This window comes from Muscardinus avellanarius, assembly GCF_963383645.1.
Source record: "Muscardinus avellanarius genome assembly, chromosome: 14".
Taxonomy (NCBI): Eukaryota; Metazoa; Chordata; class Mammalia; order Rodentia; family Gliridae; genus Muscardinus; species Muscardinus avellanarius.
In genome coordinates this window covers 20,241,932-20,262,774 of record NC_137800.1, presented here as the reverse complement: position 1 = coordinate 20,262,774, position 20,843 = coordinate 20,241,932, and the positions used below count along the sequence as shown (strand labels likewise).

The 20,843-nt window shown below is 34.4% G+C and overlaps 1 protein-coding gene across 4 annotated transcripts in view; it reads left to right on the top strand.

The window, feature by feature from the left end:
• Positions 1 to 20,843, top strand: part of SPOCK3 (SPARC (osteonectin), cwcv and kazal like domains proteoglycan 3) — a gene marked incomplete at both ends in the record, with an annotated part of 365,032 nt that overhangs the window by 331,994 nt on the left and 12,195 nt on the right. For 3 of the 4 annotated variants that reach the window (XM_080709752.1, XM_080709749.1, XM_080709751.1), the window contains one exon: positions 10,988 to 11,107. The exons of the other annotated variant lie outside the window; for it this stretch is intronic. In XM_080709752.1, coding sequence (XP_080565878.1) covers positions 10,988 to 11,107 — 120 coding nt within the window. The remainder of the gene's footprint in view (positions 1 to 10,987; positions 11,108 to 20,843) is intronic. 4 annotated transcript variants of the gene reach the window in all.

The following is a 20,843-nucleotide window of genomic DNA, read 5'->3' as shown; positions in this document are numbered from 1 at the left end:
TTGTCAAGTCTCTGGGACATTGTGGTCCTATGTAGTTGGACTATATAAATAGTTGTAGAGACATGGTATTTTGTTGCAGCCAATCAAATTAGTTAAAACTGTTTCTTTGATTAAACCAGTGCTGTGCTGAATTGTATGTGCCTTCCTTGGACCTTTCATTGTATAATGGCTTTGATCTTTCAAGAATAATCACATCATGGCAAACTTAAACCTTTTGCCTTTAGAATCGTATTCTGCAAAATTTTAATTGTACCACCCTCACAAACCTAAGTAATCCCATAAAGGAGACCACCAGACTATAAAGTGATGAGGAAGGGGTGATGGCATGTATTTTTGGTCATCAAGAATGGTGAAGGATGGTCATGTTTCATTTCTTCACCTCATAGATCATAGAAAATCAGAGGCTTAGGGAAAGTTGTTTCTAGAAAACTCAGAAAAGAACCAAATGAACGGTATTTTGTGAACTAATTTTTATGGAGTTTTCATAAATTATTACATACTTCTTCATTTATTAGATAAAGTAATTATTTTGTATTATTTAGTAAGAATGAATAATCAAAGAAATGCTTTCTAAAACTGCATGAAAAATGTCAGTTTACAAGGAGTCAGTTGGAAGGAAAAGACATTTTCTCGAAGATAAAGCACAATTACAATGAAAACTCTCCCATTGATCTGAACCTTCTTAACACAACCTCTCTTCCACGAACACTATTTACATCTGAGTTTCCTTATTATATAACACCACCTTAATTAGTAACTCATATCACCAGTTATTAGTATTCTTTTTAATAAATTAGTTTACCTTTTTTAAAATTTTTCTTGTGTGTCTAGATGACCACCAAATAGATATTGCTAATCAATCAAAGACAAACCCTTGGGAGTCAGCTACCTTTATATTAAAGCAGTGCTCTGAATTAAGTATGATGACAGGTCCTATCACTCCTTGTCCCTTTTAAAGCTGACATCCTGAAAAAATAAGGAGAGATCAGCAGAATAAATGAATATTCTCTATCTAAGTATGTTATAGTGGATCTTAAATTCACTTGGGCTTCTATAAGAGAATACCAAAGACTGAGTAGTTTATAAACAACAGAAATGTGTTTCTCACAATTCTGGAGATTGAAGAGCTCAAGTTCAAGGTGGCATCAGCAGATATGGAGCCTGCTAAAGGCCTAAAGGCCTTCCTCCTGGTCCATACATGGCAACTGTCTTGCTGTATTCTAATACCATGGGAGAGGTAAAGGGTCTCACTGGGCTATCTGTACAATGGTGCTAATCTCAGCCATGAAGCTCTACCCTAGACTTAACCTTTCCAAATCCCATCCTCCTAATAACCTAACATTGGATATTGAGTTTCAATATAGGAATTTTAAGGGGAAGCAAGCATTTAGCTATCCTTTTTATAAAATAATATGCAGAGTAGTATCTATTCAAATGTCAGAATCTGTATAAACAATAAAATATTTATCAACTATATAAAATAAAAAGAACTAACAATCACCATTAAGAGTTTAATTAATAGTTTAACATTTACATATATAAAAATTAAGTTTCAGGAAATGAATAAAGTTTCTAATTTGGCAAGAATACCTGCTTTACTCAATGATGCCAGGTAAACCATTGCCAACTTCAAATTAAATGAGTCAATTTTTGGCAAAAAAAATTTACTTAAGAAATTAAAAAAGTATTTTCAAAACTGTATACATAAAATATTGTTTGAATGAATGCTCCAATTTAAGTTCTCTTAAACTAACATGCCCTGGGCTTTTGGAAGATACTGAAATGTTCCTTAAATTTCTCTAATGCTCATATTTGATCCTCTTGGATAATTAATATTAAGAATCTGAGTAGTGACTCTATGCATAGCTTCATCTCTGGTATAATTACCTGGTTATTGTCAAGGAAAATATACTAGCTTAACATAAGAGAAATTGTTCTGAATTAAGATGACTAAAGTTGCCACCAAATACCTATGATTTGCACAAAGTACATAAATTCGCTAAGCTAATGTGTGATATAATAGAAGTTAATACCCCATTGTTTGCTTTAATAAATATGATCAATAAATGTTACTTTTGCTCTGTTAGATCTTGTTCATAACATTCACCACTTATCAACTAGTGCTTTCCATTGAGAAAATATGAGAAGAGGGGGTAGATGATACTCTCATTTTCAAGGTGAAAGTGAACAAGTCAAATCATTTAGAAGAAATTACAAAGAGAACAACCAACTTCCTGCCCCACCTCCCCTCATTTGATGTTCTCCTGAGCCAGGAGAGAGTCATTTTTGAGCATTGCTACATTTGATCACATGTTAACCAGCTCATTTTAAAAGGACTACCACTTTCAAATATTACCTTTACATTTTTCTGCTTTGATCAACAGGAATGTATTTTACTTCCCTCTCACTTTTGAGTATTGTTGTATGGCTGTTCTTAATTTCCAGTGTATACATCTGTAATTAAAAAAGCAAAAACTTATTAGTGAAATGAACAAAGAACTTAGGCACACATTTCTAGTTGCACAGACATCATCTCAGGGCCCCTCACTTTTGGAAAATGAAGTCATTTTATGACCACTTTTATCTCCCCATCTTCTTGTCTCCAATTCTCTGCCGTTGTGTCTCGAGTTGGGCCATTTATTGACAAAGCGGATAACATTTACATTATAGTCTACAATCATTGATTCTTATTTGAATTTTTCATCAGGTGGGTCAAATTGCACATTAATACCTTTCCCAATTTCATGATGATGAAAATATTGTTCATAAAAAGTGATCATTTGGAGACAGGAGGATCGCGCAGGTTCGAAACCTGCCGCGCTGGCTTAAGAGACCCTGTTTCCAAATAAAAATATAAAATAGGTCTGGGAGTGTAGCCCAGAAAGTAGAAGGGCTTCCAGAAACCCCAGTACCACCAAAAAAAAAAAAAAAACACAAAAACTAAAACAAAAACTAAAACAAAAAAAGTGATAATTTACTCTAAAATTACATCTGTATTCATGGATTTTTTTTATTCTGGATCACTTAATAGAATATTGTGGCTGCCTCACTTAATGGAATATTCTAGCTGCCTTTAAGACTAAAAATTTGACAATCTGGTAATCTGACACTATTTTGCCAAATCCTGTTCTCCCACCACCCGCCATACTGTCTCTCCTGATCTACCTATCAACTCCCTTGCTCTCTTTGTCCTTACAAGGCTAGTTTGAATTCTTCACTTCTCAGTTTTTCTTAAGTGGTCCCTCTATTCAGAATTTCATGCTTCATTTGTCTTAATTTTTTTCTATCACTTTGCTGGCGCTCATTCTCATCAGGACACAGAATGAAAACATTTTTGATTTCTTGCACATCTAAAAATTCCTTTATTCTGCCATTGATAAATGATTAGATGTGGAATGTTAGATGATAATGCTTCCCTTAGGAACTTGAAGGCATGTTTTATGTGCTTTTTCTTAAGCACATCATAGCTAAGAATTACTGGGATACCACGCTGATTGCTTTTCCTAGGTAATCTTTCATTATTGTTTGCTGATTTTTGTTATCGTTCTGAAAATTCTTGTTGAGGAGTTAGGTATTGGGTAGGCAGTGAGAGACTGGGACACCCAGAAGATAAAGGTTAAGAAAAACGAAACCCAGAACACCACCCCAAGAAGGAAGGTGATTTTCTGTTGTTCATTGGACCTGAGAACCAACAATTAAATGTGGAGGAATGGAGCCAAGTGGTCAGGAACCAGAGTTCTGTGTGGACCAACCTTAGACTCCTGACTATTGCTAAGTATAGACCAAGAACACATATGCAGAAAACAGTCTCATGAATTTGGGGAATTAAAGGCCATCAATGACAGATTAACTAAGTCAAGAGAAACAAGATGAAAGGCTGTGGCTTTCTTCATTGGTTAATGTCTATAAAAGGAGGTCTCAAACATATATAAGCTCTATGCTCAGCACCAGTACCAGCTCCCCTTTTGAGACACCCTCCCCTGCTTGTGAATTTTAAACCTGCCTGTTTTTAATGGATGGATTCGAATTTGGAGAAAGGTGATGTGTAATTGATGGTGTATGGTCCAGGCTACACACAAGCAGTGCCAGAGGCCCCACTCAACTCTGGGGTTGCCAAGGACTCTGGAGTGAGCGGCCTCTCTGCTTTATTGTGTTCTTTTTTTTTTTTTAATAAAGCCCCTAACTTTCACTTTCCTGTTGTCTACAGATTTCATTTTTTGATTCCATAAGACAAGGGCCCAGTAAGAAACTTTGTATTGGGTGGGAGTTGGGGAAGGGCTAAATGAGTAATGTGTGCATGTAAGTCTCAACCATCTTGTATTCCATTAAGATGTGTGACTACAATGCACCAATTAAAAGAAAGAAGAAAAGAAAGAGTATTATTGTATTTTTTAGATTTTATATTCTAAATTTTAAGAGATACCTCGTGTGTATGTATGTGTTCTCTAAACTTCCACACTGTGCCTGACTTATTCCAGATACTCAGGTGGCTGGGCATCTTAGTGAGACCTTGTTTCAAAAAAAATTTTTTTTAATGTAGTTCACTGGTAGAATGCCCCCTGGGTTGTTCAGTCCTTAGTACCAAAATCAGCAATAACAAAGACAAAGATAAACAAACTTTTCTGTCATATATTAGCATTCTTAGGCAATCCTCCATGGGTCTTTTCTTTTATGGTGCTTCTGATCTTTCTTCCTTATTTTTATTCTATATTCTAGACCTATTTTGTCTTCATCCCTACCACTTTTATTATATGTTTTATCTCACCAAAAATGTATATGTAAAATAAATAATTAAATATATACCTTCTAAAATTTCCATCAATTCTTCTCTTTTCATTTGTTGTTTGCTTTGACAATATATTCTAATTAATAATTTGGAACAACTAAAGAACCTTGGATTGAAACCCAGTTTTTTATCTATGCAATTTCAAATTATAATCATCTATATAATGTTAGTAAAATTTGTTATTTCTTCTATTCATTCCTCACTACAAATATAATTAGACTAATGAGTACCAATCACTATTATAATTCACTACTGGCTAGGAAATCTGGGGCAGTCATTTAACTTCTGTGCTTCTGTAGCTATTAAAAATAAAGATAATAATCCCTTCCATAACCTTCCAGGCTTGATATTAAAATCAAATGTGAAACCTCATTAAGAATTATTTCATGCACTATAAGTGCATTATATTATTTCTAGAAAAAGAAATTTGTGTAGTAGACCTGTTAGAAAATAAGAAGAAAGTGTATTAATTGACTGTTTCTAAGATAGAATGATACATCATTGATGGTTGTCAAAAATCTATGGAGGAGATCTGATGGATTTTAGCAGGAACTGGACTGGTTTATATGCAACAAACTGTTTGAGAGTCAGTGAAGTGTTACCTTTTAAATATTTTGCTTCAATTTTGTATAAGCTCCATATGTGTGTGTACCTGCTAAAGACAGATTTACTCTTGATTTGCAAATAATAATAACAATAACAACAACATCAATGACAGTATTGTAGTCTTTCTAAAAAATAAATTAATAAAAGAGTGAACTCTATCTTTTTTTTTTTTTTTTTTTTTGGTACTACTGGAGATGGAACCCAGGGGCATTCTACCTCCAAGCTACTCACCCAGCCTATTTTTTATTCTTTATTTTGAAACAGGGGCTCACTGAATTGCAAAGGGCCTCACTAAGTAGTTGCTGAGGCTGGCCGCAAACGTGCGATCCTCAGGTCTTAGCCTCCTAAATGCTGGGATTACAAGCGTGGGTCACCACGACCGGCTAATGAAATCTATCTTACTGAGTGATTTTTTAAATGAGCCCTTGTGAGTGGTTGTGGAATATGTGATAGCAGGCACTGGCGTTCATTGCTCAGTATGATCTCTGTGATCTATTTCAATTGGTACTAAACATTGGACTTGAAGACTGATGATCCCCTTAAATTTAAGGAGATACAATTATACCATATAGAGTCTATATTGTCTTTTATTTATTTTTTTCGGTGGTACTGGGGTTCCTGGAAGCCCTTCTACCTCCGGGCTACAATCCCAGACCTAATTTATATTTTTGAAACTGGGTCTCTTATGCCAGCGCAGCTGGCTTTGAACCTGCGTGATCCTCCTGTCTCTGCCTCCCAAGCGCGGGTATTACAAGCGTGCGCCACTATGCCTGGCTATATTGTCTTTTATAAATGGGTTTTGCTAACATCACACATCTCTGCATAAGTGATCAGATCAAATCCTTGTAATCATCACTTAATGAAAAAGAAGCTCACAAGTTTAACTGGAGCAGTGTTGCCTTTTTCTTCTCAATTGGCATTTGCTACCTATTAAATTCCTTTGAGACTTCTGGGATGATTTTCTATACTGATTAAGACCTGGAATTCATTTGGAAGTCTACCCCCTGGTTTAGAAGTTGGTTTTGCCACTCACCTGTCTGGTGTGAGGAACATTCTTCATTTCTCCACATCCAATTTTCTAATATTAATGTTATAAGGAGTAAGCTTGTTGATATATGTAAGGTACTTAATCAAAGTACAATTGCACTCACCACTATCACTGATATTTTAAGTATTACCAAAGGATTCTTACTTTTTAAAATATTACATTACAATACATGCATGACCTATTGAAATTGAAGTTATGGGTTTTTTTCACAAGTATATCGAGTCTCATGTTTGGGTAAATTATTTAAAATGCCATTACCTTAAATTATAAATTCATTTAAAAGTCCATGTGATTTCATAACTGTTCCATTACACATACATACTAAATACTGTCACTCCTCTTAGAAATTACTTAACTTCAAGAATCATTCAATTTCACAATTATCCTACTAAACATATACATATGATAAGTCCTATGTGACTAAATTCAAAATTTAAAGCATAATAAAATAATTTTTGGCAATCTGTTCAACAAACATTGTGTTTCTTTCTCCAGCAAATACATGGTATTGGATAGAACTTTGCTCTTTGCTAGGTATGATTTGTTAAAGCAGTATAAGACGGAAAAAGAACCTAAATTTACTTGTTAAATGTTGTTTAAGCTAGGTCATATGTTATGTTTTAACTTTTAAAAGTATAAATGTGCATATACTAAAAAGTATCCTGTGCCCCTGCATACCCACTACCCAATTGCTATTGCAGAAATGACAATGTGCCAGTCTCTTGTGCTTGCTTTTGGTGTTATTTTAAGTTTTTATAAGCAAATGCATTTATTCTCTTTTATATAAATAAGTATCAGATGATTTGTAGCTATTTTCAGAAGTGTTAAATTTCTTTTTATTAGTAGGTTCATGTCTTTTATTAATTTAATTTTTTATTGAAAATAAATGGTATACATTTAAATTGTGCTTGGTCCCCTCCCCCCTTCCCTTCCCCCTTCCCAACAATGAGTGTCCAGGTTGACCATGCTACATTCGTGCTTTTACACATATTCAGATGTAGCTCCTCCATGAATCAACTTCAGCCTTCACCCTCTCCTATCCTTCCCTTCTAACCTTGCTGAGATTTCCCCTCCATTATCTGGAGTCTGGTATCCTCGATGCTCCCCAGTTTGGGCATATTACACAGAAAGAGAAGGGACATATGTTTTAAAGTTCTTTTGTAATGTTTATTCAAGGGAAAAAGGGATGAGTGAAAAAACTAAGACTTGACTCCTTACTCCACTTCTCCCTCTACCCCAAGCTCCCCAAGTGGAGAAGTGTTATCAGCTTCATCTATCACCCTTGCAGAGATATCTGATGCATATATAAGCATACAAACATACATATATACATATATAATATCCATAAACATATGTGTGTGTGTGTGTGTGTGTGTGTGTGTGTTTTCTCTTCCATATGTAGACTTTCATTTTTTTCTACATTCTTATTTATGGAAAACAGAAATTCCCTGCCAAGAGATTGGTTTATATGGAGATAACAGGCTGAGTGGAAGCATTCTATTAATAGCATCTACTTATTAATTTATCATTCAGCATCAGAGACTGTGAGTCATCAACTAAAGTGACATTTACTTTGAATTTACTACAGCTTATTGTTTGATCTGGATGAAAAGATACATTCTGAACATTGCTTTGTCCGAGGTCAGGAATTTTCTGACCTATTAGCTTCTGCCTCTCCACTTAGCACACTGCAAAAAGCCTAGATTCCCTTTTATCATCTCCCTAGACAGGCTCTAGCCCCTCCACTTTTTATTTTATATCTTTCAGTCATTCTCTTTCTTGATTTTTTTTCCCTGCTGTATTACATCGTCCAGAACAAGATTATATGGGTGATTAGTGTTTTGGGAATTGTACATTAATTTTTTTTTATTTTGTTTTAATATCTTTACATTTTAACTTTTTTTTTTTTTGTGTGGTACTGTGGTTCCTGGAAGCCCTTCTACCTCTGGGCTACACTCCCAGACCTATTTTTTTAATATATTTTTATTTGGAAACAGGGTCTCTAAAGCCAGCGCAGCTGGCTTCGAACCTGCGTGATCCTCCTGTCTCCACCTCCCAAGTGTGGGGATTACAAGTGTGCGCCACCACACCCGGCAAATTTTAACTCTTTTTTATTTCTCCTTTTAATTGTACACAGTACTGTGATTAAGAGTGATATTCTCCTATTAGCTTACTGTGCCACCTGATTGTTTTGTATATAGGTTGTTTTTTGTATTTTTTTTTCAGTTACTAGGGATGAAACGCAGGTGTATTCTGCCTCTAAGCTCCACCGCCAGCCCTATTTTTATTCATTATTTTGAAACTGGGTCTTACTGAGTTGCAAAGGGACTCCCTAAATAGCTGAGGCTGTCCACAAACTGTGATCCTCCTGTCTCAGCCTCCTGAATGTGGGGATTACAAGTGTGTGCCACTATGCCCAGCTGTATATAGGTTCTTGGTAAAAAATATGAAGGTCATCTAGGTGTGGTGGCATACATTTTTAATCTCAGTACTTGGAAGGCTGAGTTGGGAAGATTACAGGTTAGCAGCCAGCTTCAACAATTTAGTAATGCCCTGTTTAAAAAAGAAATAGGGCCGGGGATATAGCTCAGAGGTAGAATGCCCCTGGGTTCAATCTTCTGTGCAACACACACACACACACACACACACACACAGCAAAAAGAGAGAGAGAGATGGAAGGAAGGAAGGAAGGAAGGAAGGAAGGAAAGAAAGAAAGAAAGAAAGAAAGAAAGAAAGAAAGAAAGAAAGAAAGAAAGAATATGAAGTAATTTAAAGAGAGTCATCATGCAGGACACTATGTTATTGAAAAACTTAAAAGCATTTTCATTCTTTAATATTGGTAAATAAAATTTTCTGTTAACCTTTCTTCAAGGAATTTTGTAAGATTTTGTTGTTGTTTACCTCAGTATTGGGAAATGTCAGTAATTTGCTAATCTGGGTCCTCCTATATACTGGGTATTCGATAACTATTTAATCTAGAATTTTATTTACGAGCTAAAAATTATCTTAATTGTTTTAGATTCGATTCTATTTCATTATGCTATGTTATGTTACATAATCTACATATTATATTAGAAGGTAATTTATTAAATATGATACAACATGCTCTAATATTTCATAAATTATGTTTAACAAAATGAACAGGATATATATTAGTATGCTAACGAAAATAAATATTGAGGAAACTGCATATTTGCAACAGGAACAGGACATAGATCTGCAGTAACAATGTCCCTTAAACAAATCAAACAAGGGTTTTTCTAATATTTTCAAAATATTTTAATAGCAAATCTTGAATATATATATCATATTTTAGCATTAGTCATATATATTATGTTTTGATATAGCTTATTGTATAAAATATCTTAATATAATTATTGGTAAATAATTATTATTTTAAAAAGATAAACCTAACTTTAGTTCCAGATGCCAAAATTTGCTAGTACTCAGTTTTTATGATTAAAACCATGTTATTTTCTTAAATATTTGAGCTTTTACTAATGTCAAATAATATGCTGTCTTTTCTGCTTGAAAATATATTAGACTAAGTAAACCGAAACAGCATATGGTTAGTAATTAGTGCATTCCAATATATATTTAGTATTCTAATAAGGCATTTTAAATCCTAACATATTACAATAGGAATGGCCAATAGTAAATGTACAATATTCATTTTAATTTTGTGTGTTTGGGGCGGTGGTGGTAGTATGGATTGAAGCCAGGGATATTCTATCTCTGAGCTATACCCTCAGCCTATTTTATTTTATGTCTTTGAGACAGGATCTTGCTAGTTTGCTGAGTCTCACTAGTTTGCTAAGGCTGTCCTCATACTTGCTATCCTCCTGTCTCAGCCTCCCAAGTATGGGAAATACCTGAGTGGGCCACCAGAATGGGCTTTCATTTTTTTTTTAAATTTGTTATTGGCGCATTGTAGTCATACATCTTAATGGAGAACAAGATGGTGGAGGCCTTCATTTTGAATTTATAAACCTTCATTTTCTCAGATAACCCACTAGGCGTGGTAGTGCAAGCTTGTAATCCCAGTGCTTGGGAGGCTGAGACAGGAGGATCGTACAGGTTTGAAGCCAGCTTCAGGTACTTAGTGAGGCTCTCAGCAACTTAGTGAGACCCTGTATCAAAATATAATATAAAATAGGTTGGGGGTATAGCCCCGAGGTAGAGGCCCCTGGGTTACATCCCCAGGATCATACACACTTACAAAAATATTAAGACTCAACTTGTATGTTAATAAGAAGAATCCTCAACCAAGTATTTCATTTCTATGAGGGGTAGAAGCAAACTGAACTAAAACTATTCCTACAGTTAATAAAATGTTATTTTTATATTTTACCTTGTTATGTTTGAAGCATATATATATAGTATATTTAGTTATATCATTAAAAAAAAACACCTGACCTATAATGAGTCTTTGTGTTACAATTTTGGTCACTGTTAAGCTTTCAGTGGTTACTGAAACAATTTGGGAAATAGGATTGGCACCCTGGCAAGTGAGGATTAAAGACTGTGTTGTTTTTCTTTGTTCTCAGCCTGCAGTGACCTGGAATTCCGGGAAGTGGCGAATAGATTGCGGGACTGGTTCAAGGCCCTTCATGAAAGTGGGAGTCAAAACAAGAAAGCAAAAGCGCTGCTGAGGCCAGAGAGAAGCAGTAAGATTTCTACACTTGATCCGCGCTATTGTCTTTGAGATTAGCGTTTATATCTCAGGACTTGCTTAGAGCAAAACACATCTTTTAATGTTTTATCCTTTCCTTAGGTATTGAACAAAAATCAGAACACTACTATTCTTTCCCAGCATCCCCTTAGTATTTTGCAGGGAAAAAAGGCATTTGAAACAAATTGATGGAAGAGGAGAATGAGTGGAGCAGAGAAGTTATCAGTGTACTGCACTGTGTGGCTATATTATAATTAAACTGATCATTCAGTGCCCTAGGAATGATTGTGTACAGCAGCCATTATTTTCCCCATGAAAATTAATGCTGTAATCAATCTGTGTGCTCTTATTTTCATGAGAAAGATTCCAAGCCCCGGAAGTCAAAATGTGCATGCATTTTAAACTACAAATGATAATAGGTGTTGCTAGTCTGTTTTGTAAAAGGCTTAAGACAGTTCATATTTCTGACAGTCAGGTCCAAAATTAACTTTTACCTCCATCCCCACAAGCAAAAAATATTACCATTCCTTTTACTTTTTCCATTCTTGCCAGGATGATATTATATTTCATCTTAAATTTAATTTGTATTTCCTTTATTAGTAGAGAATTTTAGCCAGAAATTTAGAGAACAACCTTCAACACAATAAATATAAAAGAATATATCATAAGTTGTGTCTTCTTACCTGTTTCATTCTGAGAAAGGGAGAGTTTTGCTTTCCATTTTAATTATATTCAATCAGGTCCTTCTAGCATTTTTATAATTGTTCGCTTTTTGTGCTAGATATTCTATTTTAGAGGACACATACATTTATTTCTGTTTTGTTTATTGATACATTGCTTATAATTTTATCTTGTTATATTGCATCCCCTTACTGCCTTCTAACACAGAGGTCACCCTGTTTGAGAGTAGCATGAGCTCTCTTACATTTGACTTTATCATATTTTTCTCATTCCCGATTTGGACTCCAATATCTTTCTTATAAACCCCAGAGTACAGTTTTGGATATTATATTCTTAATATAACAGCAAAATTTGCACATTTTTATTTTTAATCATTAAAGACAGTGAAATCATGAAAGACAGGAAAATATTCTGATATAAAATGTTTGCCTTTTAAGCATATTGTACAGAAGACAAAGAAAAATCCACTTGGCAATCTTGTATTAATAGCAGACCAAAAATATAAGAAAAAACAATTGTCATTTCAACAGAGAGAGAGAGAGAGAGAGAGCAATCAAATTTTAGTTTTGCATCAGGATAGTAATTGATACTATTTTTTAAAGATTATACTTATAAACCATTTAAATACTAACAATCATTGGAATCATTGGCCAAGACAAATAATGTTTTTTGTAAATCTCATAATTTTCAAAATTTCTTTAGGTTTCTTTATCTCATACATTTTGGAAAAATTAGATGTTTTATTTTAGGATGAAGTTGTATTTTAACAAAATAATATTTTGCATATCTTTTCTATAAAGCTAATTTTTCTAGAAGAGTCATATACACATACAGAGTTTTTAATTATAGTAGTTTTTTATTTTATAGAGGAAACTATGAGGTGGATAATTATAAAGTGTTATGCATCAGCATTTTACAGTAGATTAACAGAATTTATGAACATACATTTTATAGTTTTTATAGCCATATGCTTCTTTATAGTATATCTTTCTAGTGTGAAAAGAGTGAGCATGTTTATTAACAGACTCAAGTATATAAACTACTCTAAGTCATAAAAACAAGAGGCAAAAAGTATATAAATTTAAAAGCATGCTTTAGTATTTTATCTTTTGTAGAAATCATCTAGATACTGGGTTAGATATCAATTAGGGAATACCCACTAATTAAGTTAATGTAACCTAAGTATAAAATTTTAAGTTTCTAAAAGATCTTAGAAATTATTTTTAAGCTGGTTTATTAAAAATATAATTACTGTTGAATTCATCTTCAGAGTGATTTAATTAGGTTACAGAAAATCTATTATTTTATAATTCTAAATATTCAGTAGATGCTTAATGCTAAGTTGGTCAGTACACATATATCAGCTTAGAAAAAAATCTAAATAAAATCACAATGTATGTTGTATTATACTAAATGCTGACTCTAAAACCCTTCCTTTCTTTAAGCAGTAGTAGTCTCTTTTACCAGTTATTTAAATTAAGAAAAGTGAATGTTTAAAGCATTTGTGTTACTATTGATGAGAAGACTTTGAAAGTTTTAGTTTTTAATTTTTGTAAATTTTAGAAATATGTAATTTGCGTAAGCACTGATTTACCTTTGAGCCAATAGAAATAGAAGTTTCCATGAGAGATTTCATGTAATTTGCTAATAGCATTTGGAAATACTAAAACTACTGTCAAGACATGCATACATGAACACATACCCCTATTCCAGTTTAGAAAGAAGTCTCTATACCAGCTTGCACCCATTGTTTATAGACCCATTTGACCGAGGAAGAATGATTACAGCCTGAACGGGATCATGCCTAGGGAGCGGGCTATATTTAGGAGAAGTCAGAATGCCTTCTCTCTACTACCCGGACAGCTTCAAATTTAATATGAAAGTGTGACAGTACAGTTGAAGAATAGTGTATAGAGAAAAACAGTATAAACATTTTTTAATTGAATGCTATTGATTTCAGTGTTCCAAAACCTTGTTTTTGTTATTGACCATCAGCAAAGAGAGTTATGCACTATTTAAATAATAATTAAAATTTAAAAATGATGAAAATCATCTCCTAATACAAATATTTTATTAGATATTACTTATAAATTATTTTGTGATTTTTTCCTATTAAAGTATCAGGACAGTAATAATAGAAGAAATTACAAAAGAGAGAGCCAAACTGCCTTTTCTTCTGCTTGTACAAAGATGTATGCTTAAAGGTCAATACTTATAGTATAATGAGTACAATACTCCCTTTCAGGTAGATATTTGTCTTTTGATTATCTGTACCTACAATGATATGTAAGTTATTAACATGATTTTACTAAAACTATTAATTTTTGCATTATTCTCTGAAAATATCATAAAGTGTTTTAATAGTAATGTGAATGAAAAATATAATTTCTTAGACTTTTCTTTTTTTTTTTTTGGTATTGGCGATTGAACCTAGGAGCATTCTACCTCCAACCTACACCCTTAGCCTTTTGAATTAATTAGTTGTTTAATTAGTTTTTAATTAATTAATTTGAAATTTGAAACACTGTCTTACTAAGTTGGTGTGCATCTCCTTAAATTGCTGTGGCCGTCCTCACACTGGCAATCATCCTTGTCTCAGCCTTCCAGGTATTGGGATCAAAGGCATGAGCCACTGCAGCTAGCTCTGGGAAAATATTTATCAAAGCTTATAACTGTTTGATCTAGTCGTATAAATGAACATACAGTAAAAAAAAATTAATGAATGACTTCAAGAGGTGAATCGTAGCTAATCCTTTGGCATGCAGGAGAATAGTACAGAGGGAGTGTCGGCATATGTTTTTTTTTTCTTACTTTATATCCTTAAGTAATCTAAAAAAGGATCAAGCCTCAACATCACTTCTACCAAAATACCAAGGACATTCTTCCCACCCAAAGCTTTTGATATGTGACATTTTCTAGCCGCACACATAGAGCAATAAAGGACAGTGGGTCCAATTAAAAAAAAATTGGGTCTAAATATTCACCAAAAAGGGGGTCAGCGCTTTGCCACACATTGCTGAGCATGAACACACGAGTTAGGCTGAGCCTTATGATATTACCAACTTCAGAACTACAGCACAATCTCGTACAACCTAAGAGGCAAATGCAAGTCATCTGGAGCTTCACCAATTTTGTTGTCAATCTGTAATACTTTAATACTGCGAATTCTTTTCCTTCCATCAGTAACACATTCTTTTTATCTACTTAAGTTTACTGTCAAGTTTACTGCCAAGTAATACAAATTAAGCCATAATATATATTTTTCCTTATCTCACAACCCAGCATCACAATATTGTCCTTAGTATTTAGGTACTAACTACATATAGCTACAGATGATAGCTAAGCTTCATGCAGAATGGGTAATATGCTCCTTTATTTATTTATTTATTTATTTTTGTAAGCCAGATTGCTAAAAGCCATTAGTCCAAATTACTCTTGTAAGTTTTGTAACCAATGTTTGCCTGCTGAACTCTGCATGGATTTTAGGAGATGTCTTAGGGCTTTCTGATTAATAGAATTCCTCATAGTACAAGAACCTGCCTCATGCTGGATATTTGCTTGTACAACACTCTGCACCCAGGTATCCTCACTTCATCCATTGTTGCACGGTCTCTCCTTTGCTGTACAAAACACCACCATCACCACTCAGCATTATTTCTCCGTCTACTGATCTTTCTAGCATATGTTGCTGCCTGGTACAAAAACCTTTAGTGCATTGTTTTCTCTCTCTTCCAAATAATATATAAGCTTTTGAAGGTCTGCAATCCCCAGCTACTGAGAAACCTCTTAGCACATCCAATGGAGACTTTAACAATTTGTGTAAAGAGTAAGTTAATGAATGTCATCACTATTATCTAGATGTTACACTAGCTTCATAAGACAATGACGGAGCCTTCACCTGCTTTCTCATGGAGGCTGATGGCAAGAAGATGATGGAGCCTGCTCCTGCTTTCTCATGAAGGCTTATGGCAAGAAGATGATGGAGCCTGCTTCTGCTGTCTCATGGAGGCTGATGGCAAGAAGATGATGGAGCCTGCTCCTGCTTTCTCACGGAGGCTGATGGCAGGAAGATGATGGAGCCTGCTCCTGCTTTCTCATGAAGGCTTATGGCAAGAAGATGATGGAGCCTGCTCCTGCTGTCTCATGGAGGCTGATGGCAAAAAGATGATGGAGCCTGCTCCTGCTTTCTCATGAAGGCTTATGGCAAGAAGATGATGGAGCCTGCTCCTGCTGTCTCATGGAGGCTGATGGCAAAAAGATGATGGAGCCTGCTCCTGCTTTCTCACGGAGGCTGATGGCAGGAAGATGATGGAGCCTGCTCCTGCTTTCTCATGAAGGCTTATGGCAAGAAGATGATGGAGCCTGCTCCTGCTGTCTCATGGAGACTGATGGCATGCAGTCTCAAGGAGAGCAAGATTCTGACAGAGGCAGGGTTGGAGTTCAAGGGTCAAGACTTGAAACTTACAGGGAACATTTGTTCTCACTTCCTTTGAAAAAGGCAGTGTGCCCCGACAGGGGAACTTGTGGGCCTCAGACACTGGTCATCAGAGTAACATTGCTTTATACTTTGTATTAGTTAAGAATCTTAATCTCTGCTATAAAATTAAAACACGGCAGATATAGTTTTGTTTTGTATTTAGCAGTCATTTTGGCAGTCACTGTAACACAATATGATACTAATCTGACATTTTAATTGAGTGTGTGTGTGGGGGGGTACTGGAACATTCTACAACTGTGTTACATCTCACCCAGGGGCATTCTACCACTGTGACACCTATAGTCCTTTTTATTTAATTAATTTATTTATTTATATACTTATTTATTTATTTTTTGTGATGCTGGGGATTGAGCCCAGGGATGTTCAGCCTCTGAGCTACACCCCCAGCCTGACTTTTTATTCTTTATTTTATTTTATTTTGCAGTATGGGGGATAGAACCCTGAGGCATTCTGCCTCCAAGCTGCGTCCCCCCATCATATTTTTTATTCTTTATTTTGAAACAGGGTCTCACTAAGTTGTGGAGGTCCTTACTAAGTAGCTGAAGCTGGCCAAGAACCTGTATCCTCCTTTCTCAGCCTCCCAAATACTGGGATTAAAAGTGTGCACCACCACCACCATGTCTTTCTTTCTTTTTTTTTTTTTTTTTTTTTTTTTTTTTGCAAGAGTGTATTTCTTGTTTGCTGAAAGTTTTCATACTTTCTGGGTCTGGCCTTGAATTGGGAATCCTCTTTTCTCAGCCTCTAAAGTACTGGAATTACAGGTGTGTGCCACCAGGCTTAGCTTAATTGATCAAATTGTATCCCAGACTTTACATAAAGAATAGTCTAAACTGAATAAGGTGTGCACACTTATGGGGCTACTTACTGAAACCCTTTGTAAATTAGTGAGAACTTGTTTCAAAATGAATAATAAAAGCTGGTGTGGTGGTGCACGCTTGTAATCCCAGCATTAGACAGGAGGATCACGGTTTGCAGCTACTTAGTGAGGCCTTCTACAATTCAGTGAAAGCTTGTTTCAAAATAAAAAATAAAAATTATAGGGCTAGGGGTGTAACTTGGAGGTAGAATTCCCCTGAGTTCCATCCCCAGTACTGCAAAATAAATAAAGAATGAATAAAAATAAATAAAGAATTAAAAATATGGCTGAGGGTATAACTCAGAGGTAGAATGCTAGTGGGTTCAAACCCCAGTATCACACACACACACACACACACACACACACACACACACACACACAAACACACACACACACACACACTATATTACCCCCCCAAAATTTGTTTTATTTGAATCTTGCATTGTGTAAATATTTCATAGTCAATGGTTTGAGATGAGAAAAAGATTGACAATATCATATCCTCTTAAGAAATTAACAAAGCTTATAAAGTTTACCATCTTTTTTTAATAACTTAAGTCTACTTTTCATAAAAAAATTAGGATTTGGGGATATATTTTGTTTTGATATCTTTTAAAATAAACTAAGAACCAAATGAATGACCATAAAAAGCCACTGAGATAATAAAACCTTGAAATGGGCTTAAGAATAAAAAGTTGAAGAAAGGAGAGTTATTTATTTCTGATTCTGTTATCATTACCATGAAAACACTTATTTGAGGATTAGTTCAACAAATATCTTTTATACCTAGTACAATTTATTTTTCTTAATTTGCTGTTATTTATTTTTACGCTATTTTATTTATTTTTATTTTATTTTTATGTGTTTCATATTGAAAATGGCATACATTCAGACTGTGCTTGGTGCCCTCTCCCCTCCCACTTCCTCTTACCCCCCTCCCAACAATGAGTGTCCAGGTTGACCATGCTGCATTCGTACGTTTACACATATTCAAATGTAGCTCCTCCATTAATCAACCTCAGCCTTCTTCGTCTCCTACCCTTTCATTTCAGCTTTGCTGAGGTTTCCACTCCATTATCTGGAGTCCCTCTGGTATTCCTAATAGTCCCTAGTATGGGCATATTAGAGAAAACATATGTCCCTTCTCTTTCTGTGCTTGGCTGATTAAATCAACAAAATCTGAATAGCGGAAATTATATGCTCTGTGTTTTTCTAAAAATATGGATGTAATAGGTAATATCTGCTCTTTTGAAAGTGATAACATATTAATTTTCTCTTTATCAATTTGGAAAGCTTCAGGACATCGGCATCATAAGCAAAATCCTCAGATTAACAGTCTAACACAGATGAAGATAATGTCTTATTGTTGCTTTCCCACACACCAAACCTTCTTCATAGAGCAAATGATGGAATTACTTAATCCCCTAGGGTAAATGAATACATTCTAATTTCTAACTAAGAGATCACCCACTTCATGTCATGCCGTCTTCACATTGAGAGGGAGATTGGATGTGGAATCAGATGGCTTAAAAATAATGTCCCATTGTAATGCAATTAGGAGACTTCTAGGTATAGCAGAGAACTTAATCTTTTAAAAATAGAAATCTGTACAGTTGGTAGATAAATTTTCTGCTCTTATTTCAAGTAATAAAATGAAAGATCCAGCTCATTGCTTATTTTGGTGGTTGTAATAATTGAGACATCTGGTATTTTCTTCTTTTATTAGGTTGACACTATAACCCTCTATAAAGAAATGTAATTATATACTTTAGTATATACTTTAGTATTAGGTATTTTTCTTAATATGTGGATATATTATTTTCAAAGGTATTGTTTTATTAATAATTTTTCTTTTAATTACTTTATTTTGAATGTAATACCTATTTCATTTTTTACACTTTTGTTGGTGTACTATAGCCTCACATCATAATGTAGTTCATAGTGACATACACGCAGACAGCACACTGTAATCATACATCATATTGAGGTATAGTGTGATGGAAACATATGCACATAGGTCCTGATGTATTTATATGTGGGTATTTTTTGTAAAAATAGTATATTTTATATTAGGCTAAATTATAAATCTATATAGATTACAAGTAAAATCATAAAGATGCTAGATGATCATATATTGTAATAAAATTATATAATGCATTATTGTGTGAAGAAAGTTACTAAACTGGATATGCTAACAACCAAACTTTAGTTTAGCCTCTAGTCCATAGAAACTACATTATTCCAAACAGTGGAAATTACTATTAATACAAACAACTTTAGCATCATTAAGAAACTGACTGCTTCTCACTGGGCGTGTGAAAATTTGTCAATTTATTTACATTCTGTTTTCAATACAATGAAATTTCTTTCTAATTAAAACCATGTAGGTTGTTCAGAACACTTGTAGCCAGGAATCTGAATCTAGTGAAAAAATGAAATATTAACTTCCCTCACCAAAAAAAAGAGATAATGATGAATTTTTTAAAAAGACATACAGGTATCTGTGCAGAAAAAAAAAATTTACCTTGCAAAAATATATTTCATATTCATTTAATTGGTAATAATGTAAGCATTATTTTTATCAAATTTTATTTCAATGGCACATGGGTAACACACATAATCACTGAATGTTTCCCAGTGTCTTGTGAGCATTGAGAAATGATAGGTAAAACCAAGGGGAAAAGACAAATACAAGCAAATAAAACAACTAAAAAGCACAATTAGCTGGGCATGGTGGTGCACACTTGTAATCCCCTCGCTTGGGAGGCGGAGACAGGAGGATCGCGCTGGCTGGAAGGGTTTCCAGGAACCCCAGTACCACCAAAAATAAATAAGTAAAATAAGCATAATTATTGGGTTGTTTAGTGCACAGACAAATGAGTATATACATCACAGCTATCCTTGAACCATATACTAGCCAATAAAAAGGCAATTAATTTGATAATGAGTCCTTTGAGACATTAGTGAGTGCTAAATTATTTTCACCACATGACCAGAAGAAAGTATATATGCAACATTGTATAGTCTTCTTTTATTCTTTATAATACATATACAATCATATAATTTGTATATTTTATTTAAAATAACATATGAGCCGGGCGTGGTGGCGCACGCTTGTAATCCGCTTGGGAGGCCGAGACAGGAGGATCGCGCAGGTTCGAAGCTAGCCGCGCATGCTGGTTTAGGAGACCCTGTTTCCAAATAAAAATATAAAATAGGTCTGGAAGTGTAGCCCAGAGGTTGAAAGGCTTCCAGGAACCCCAGTACCACCAAAACAAAACAAAAACAAAAAAAAGAAATAAAATAAATTAAAATAACGTATGAAGATATATGAAGAGAGTTTGTAGTCTTTAACCAATTTCAACCATTACTAATATCATGAGTTAAAAAATGAAGTAAAATGCTTTCTAATTATACTTTATTTTCATACAAATATACATACTCTTTTTTTTTTTTTTTTTTTTGGTGATACTGGGGTTCCTAGAAGCCCTTCTACCTCCAGGCTACACTCCCAGACCTATTTTTATACTTTTTTATTTGGAAACAGGGTCTCTTAAGCCAGCGCGGCTAGCTTCAAACCAGCGCGATCCTCCTGTCTCCGCCTCCCAAGCGCCCGGCATCACTTAACATATTTTAATATAATAAAATTCTATATACCGTATGTGGAAACTTGCTTATCACTATTTATTTTAATTT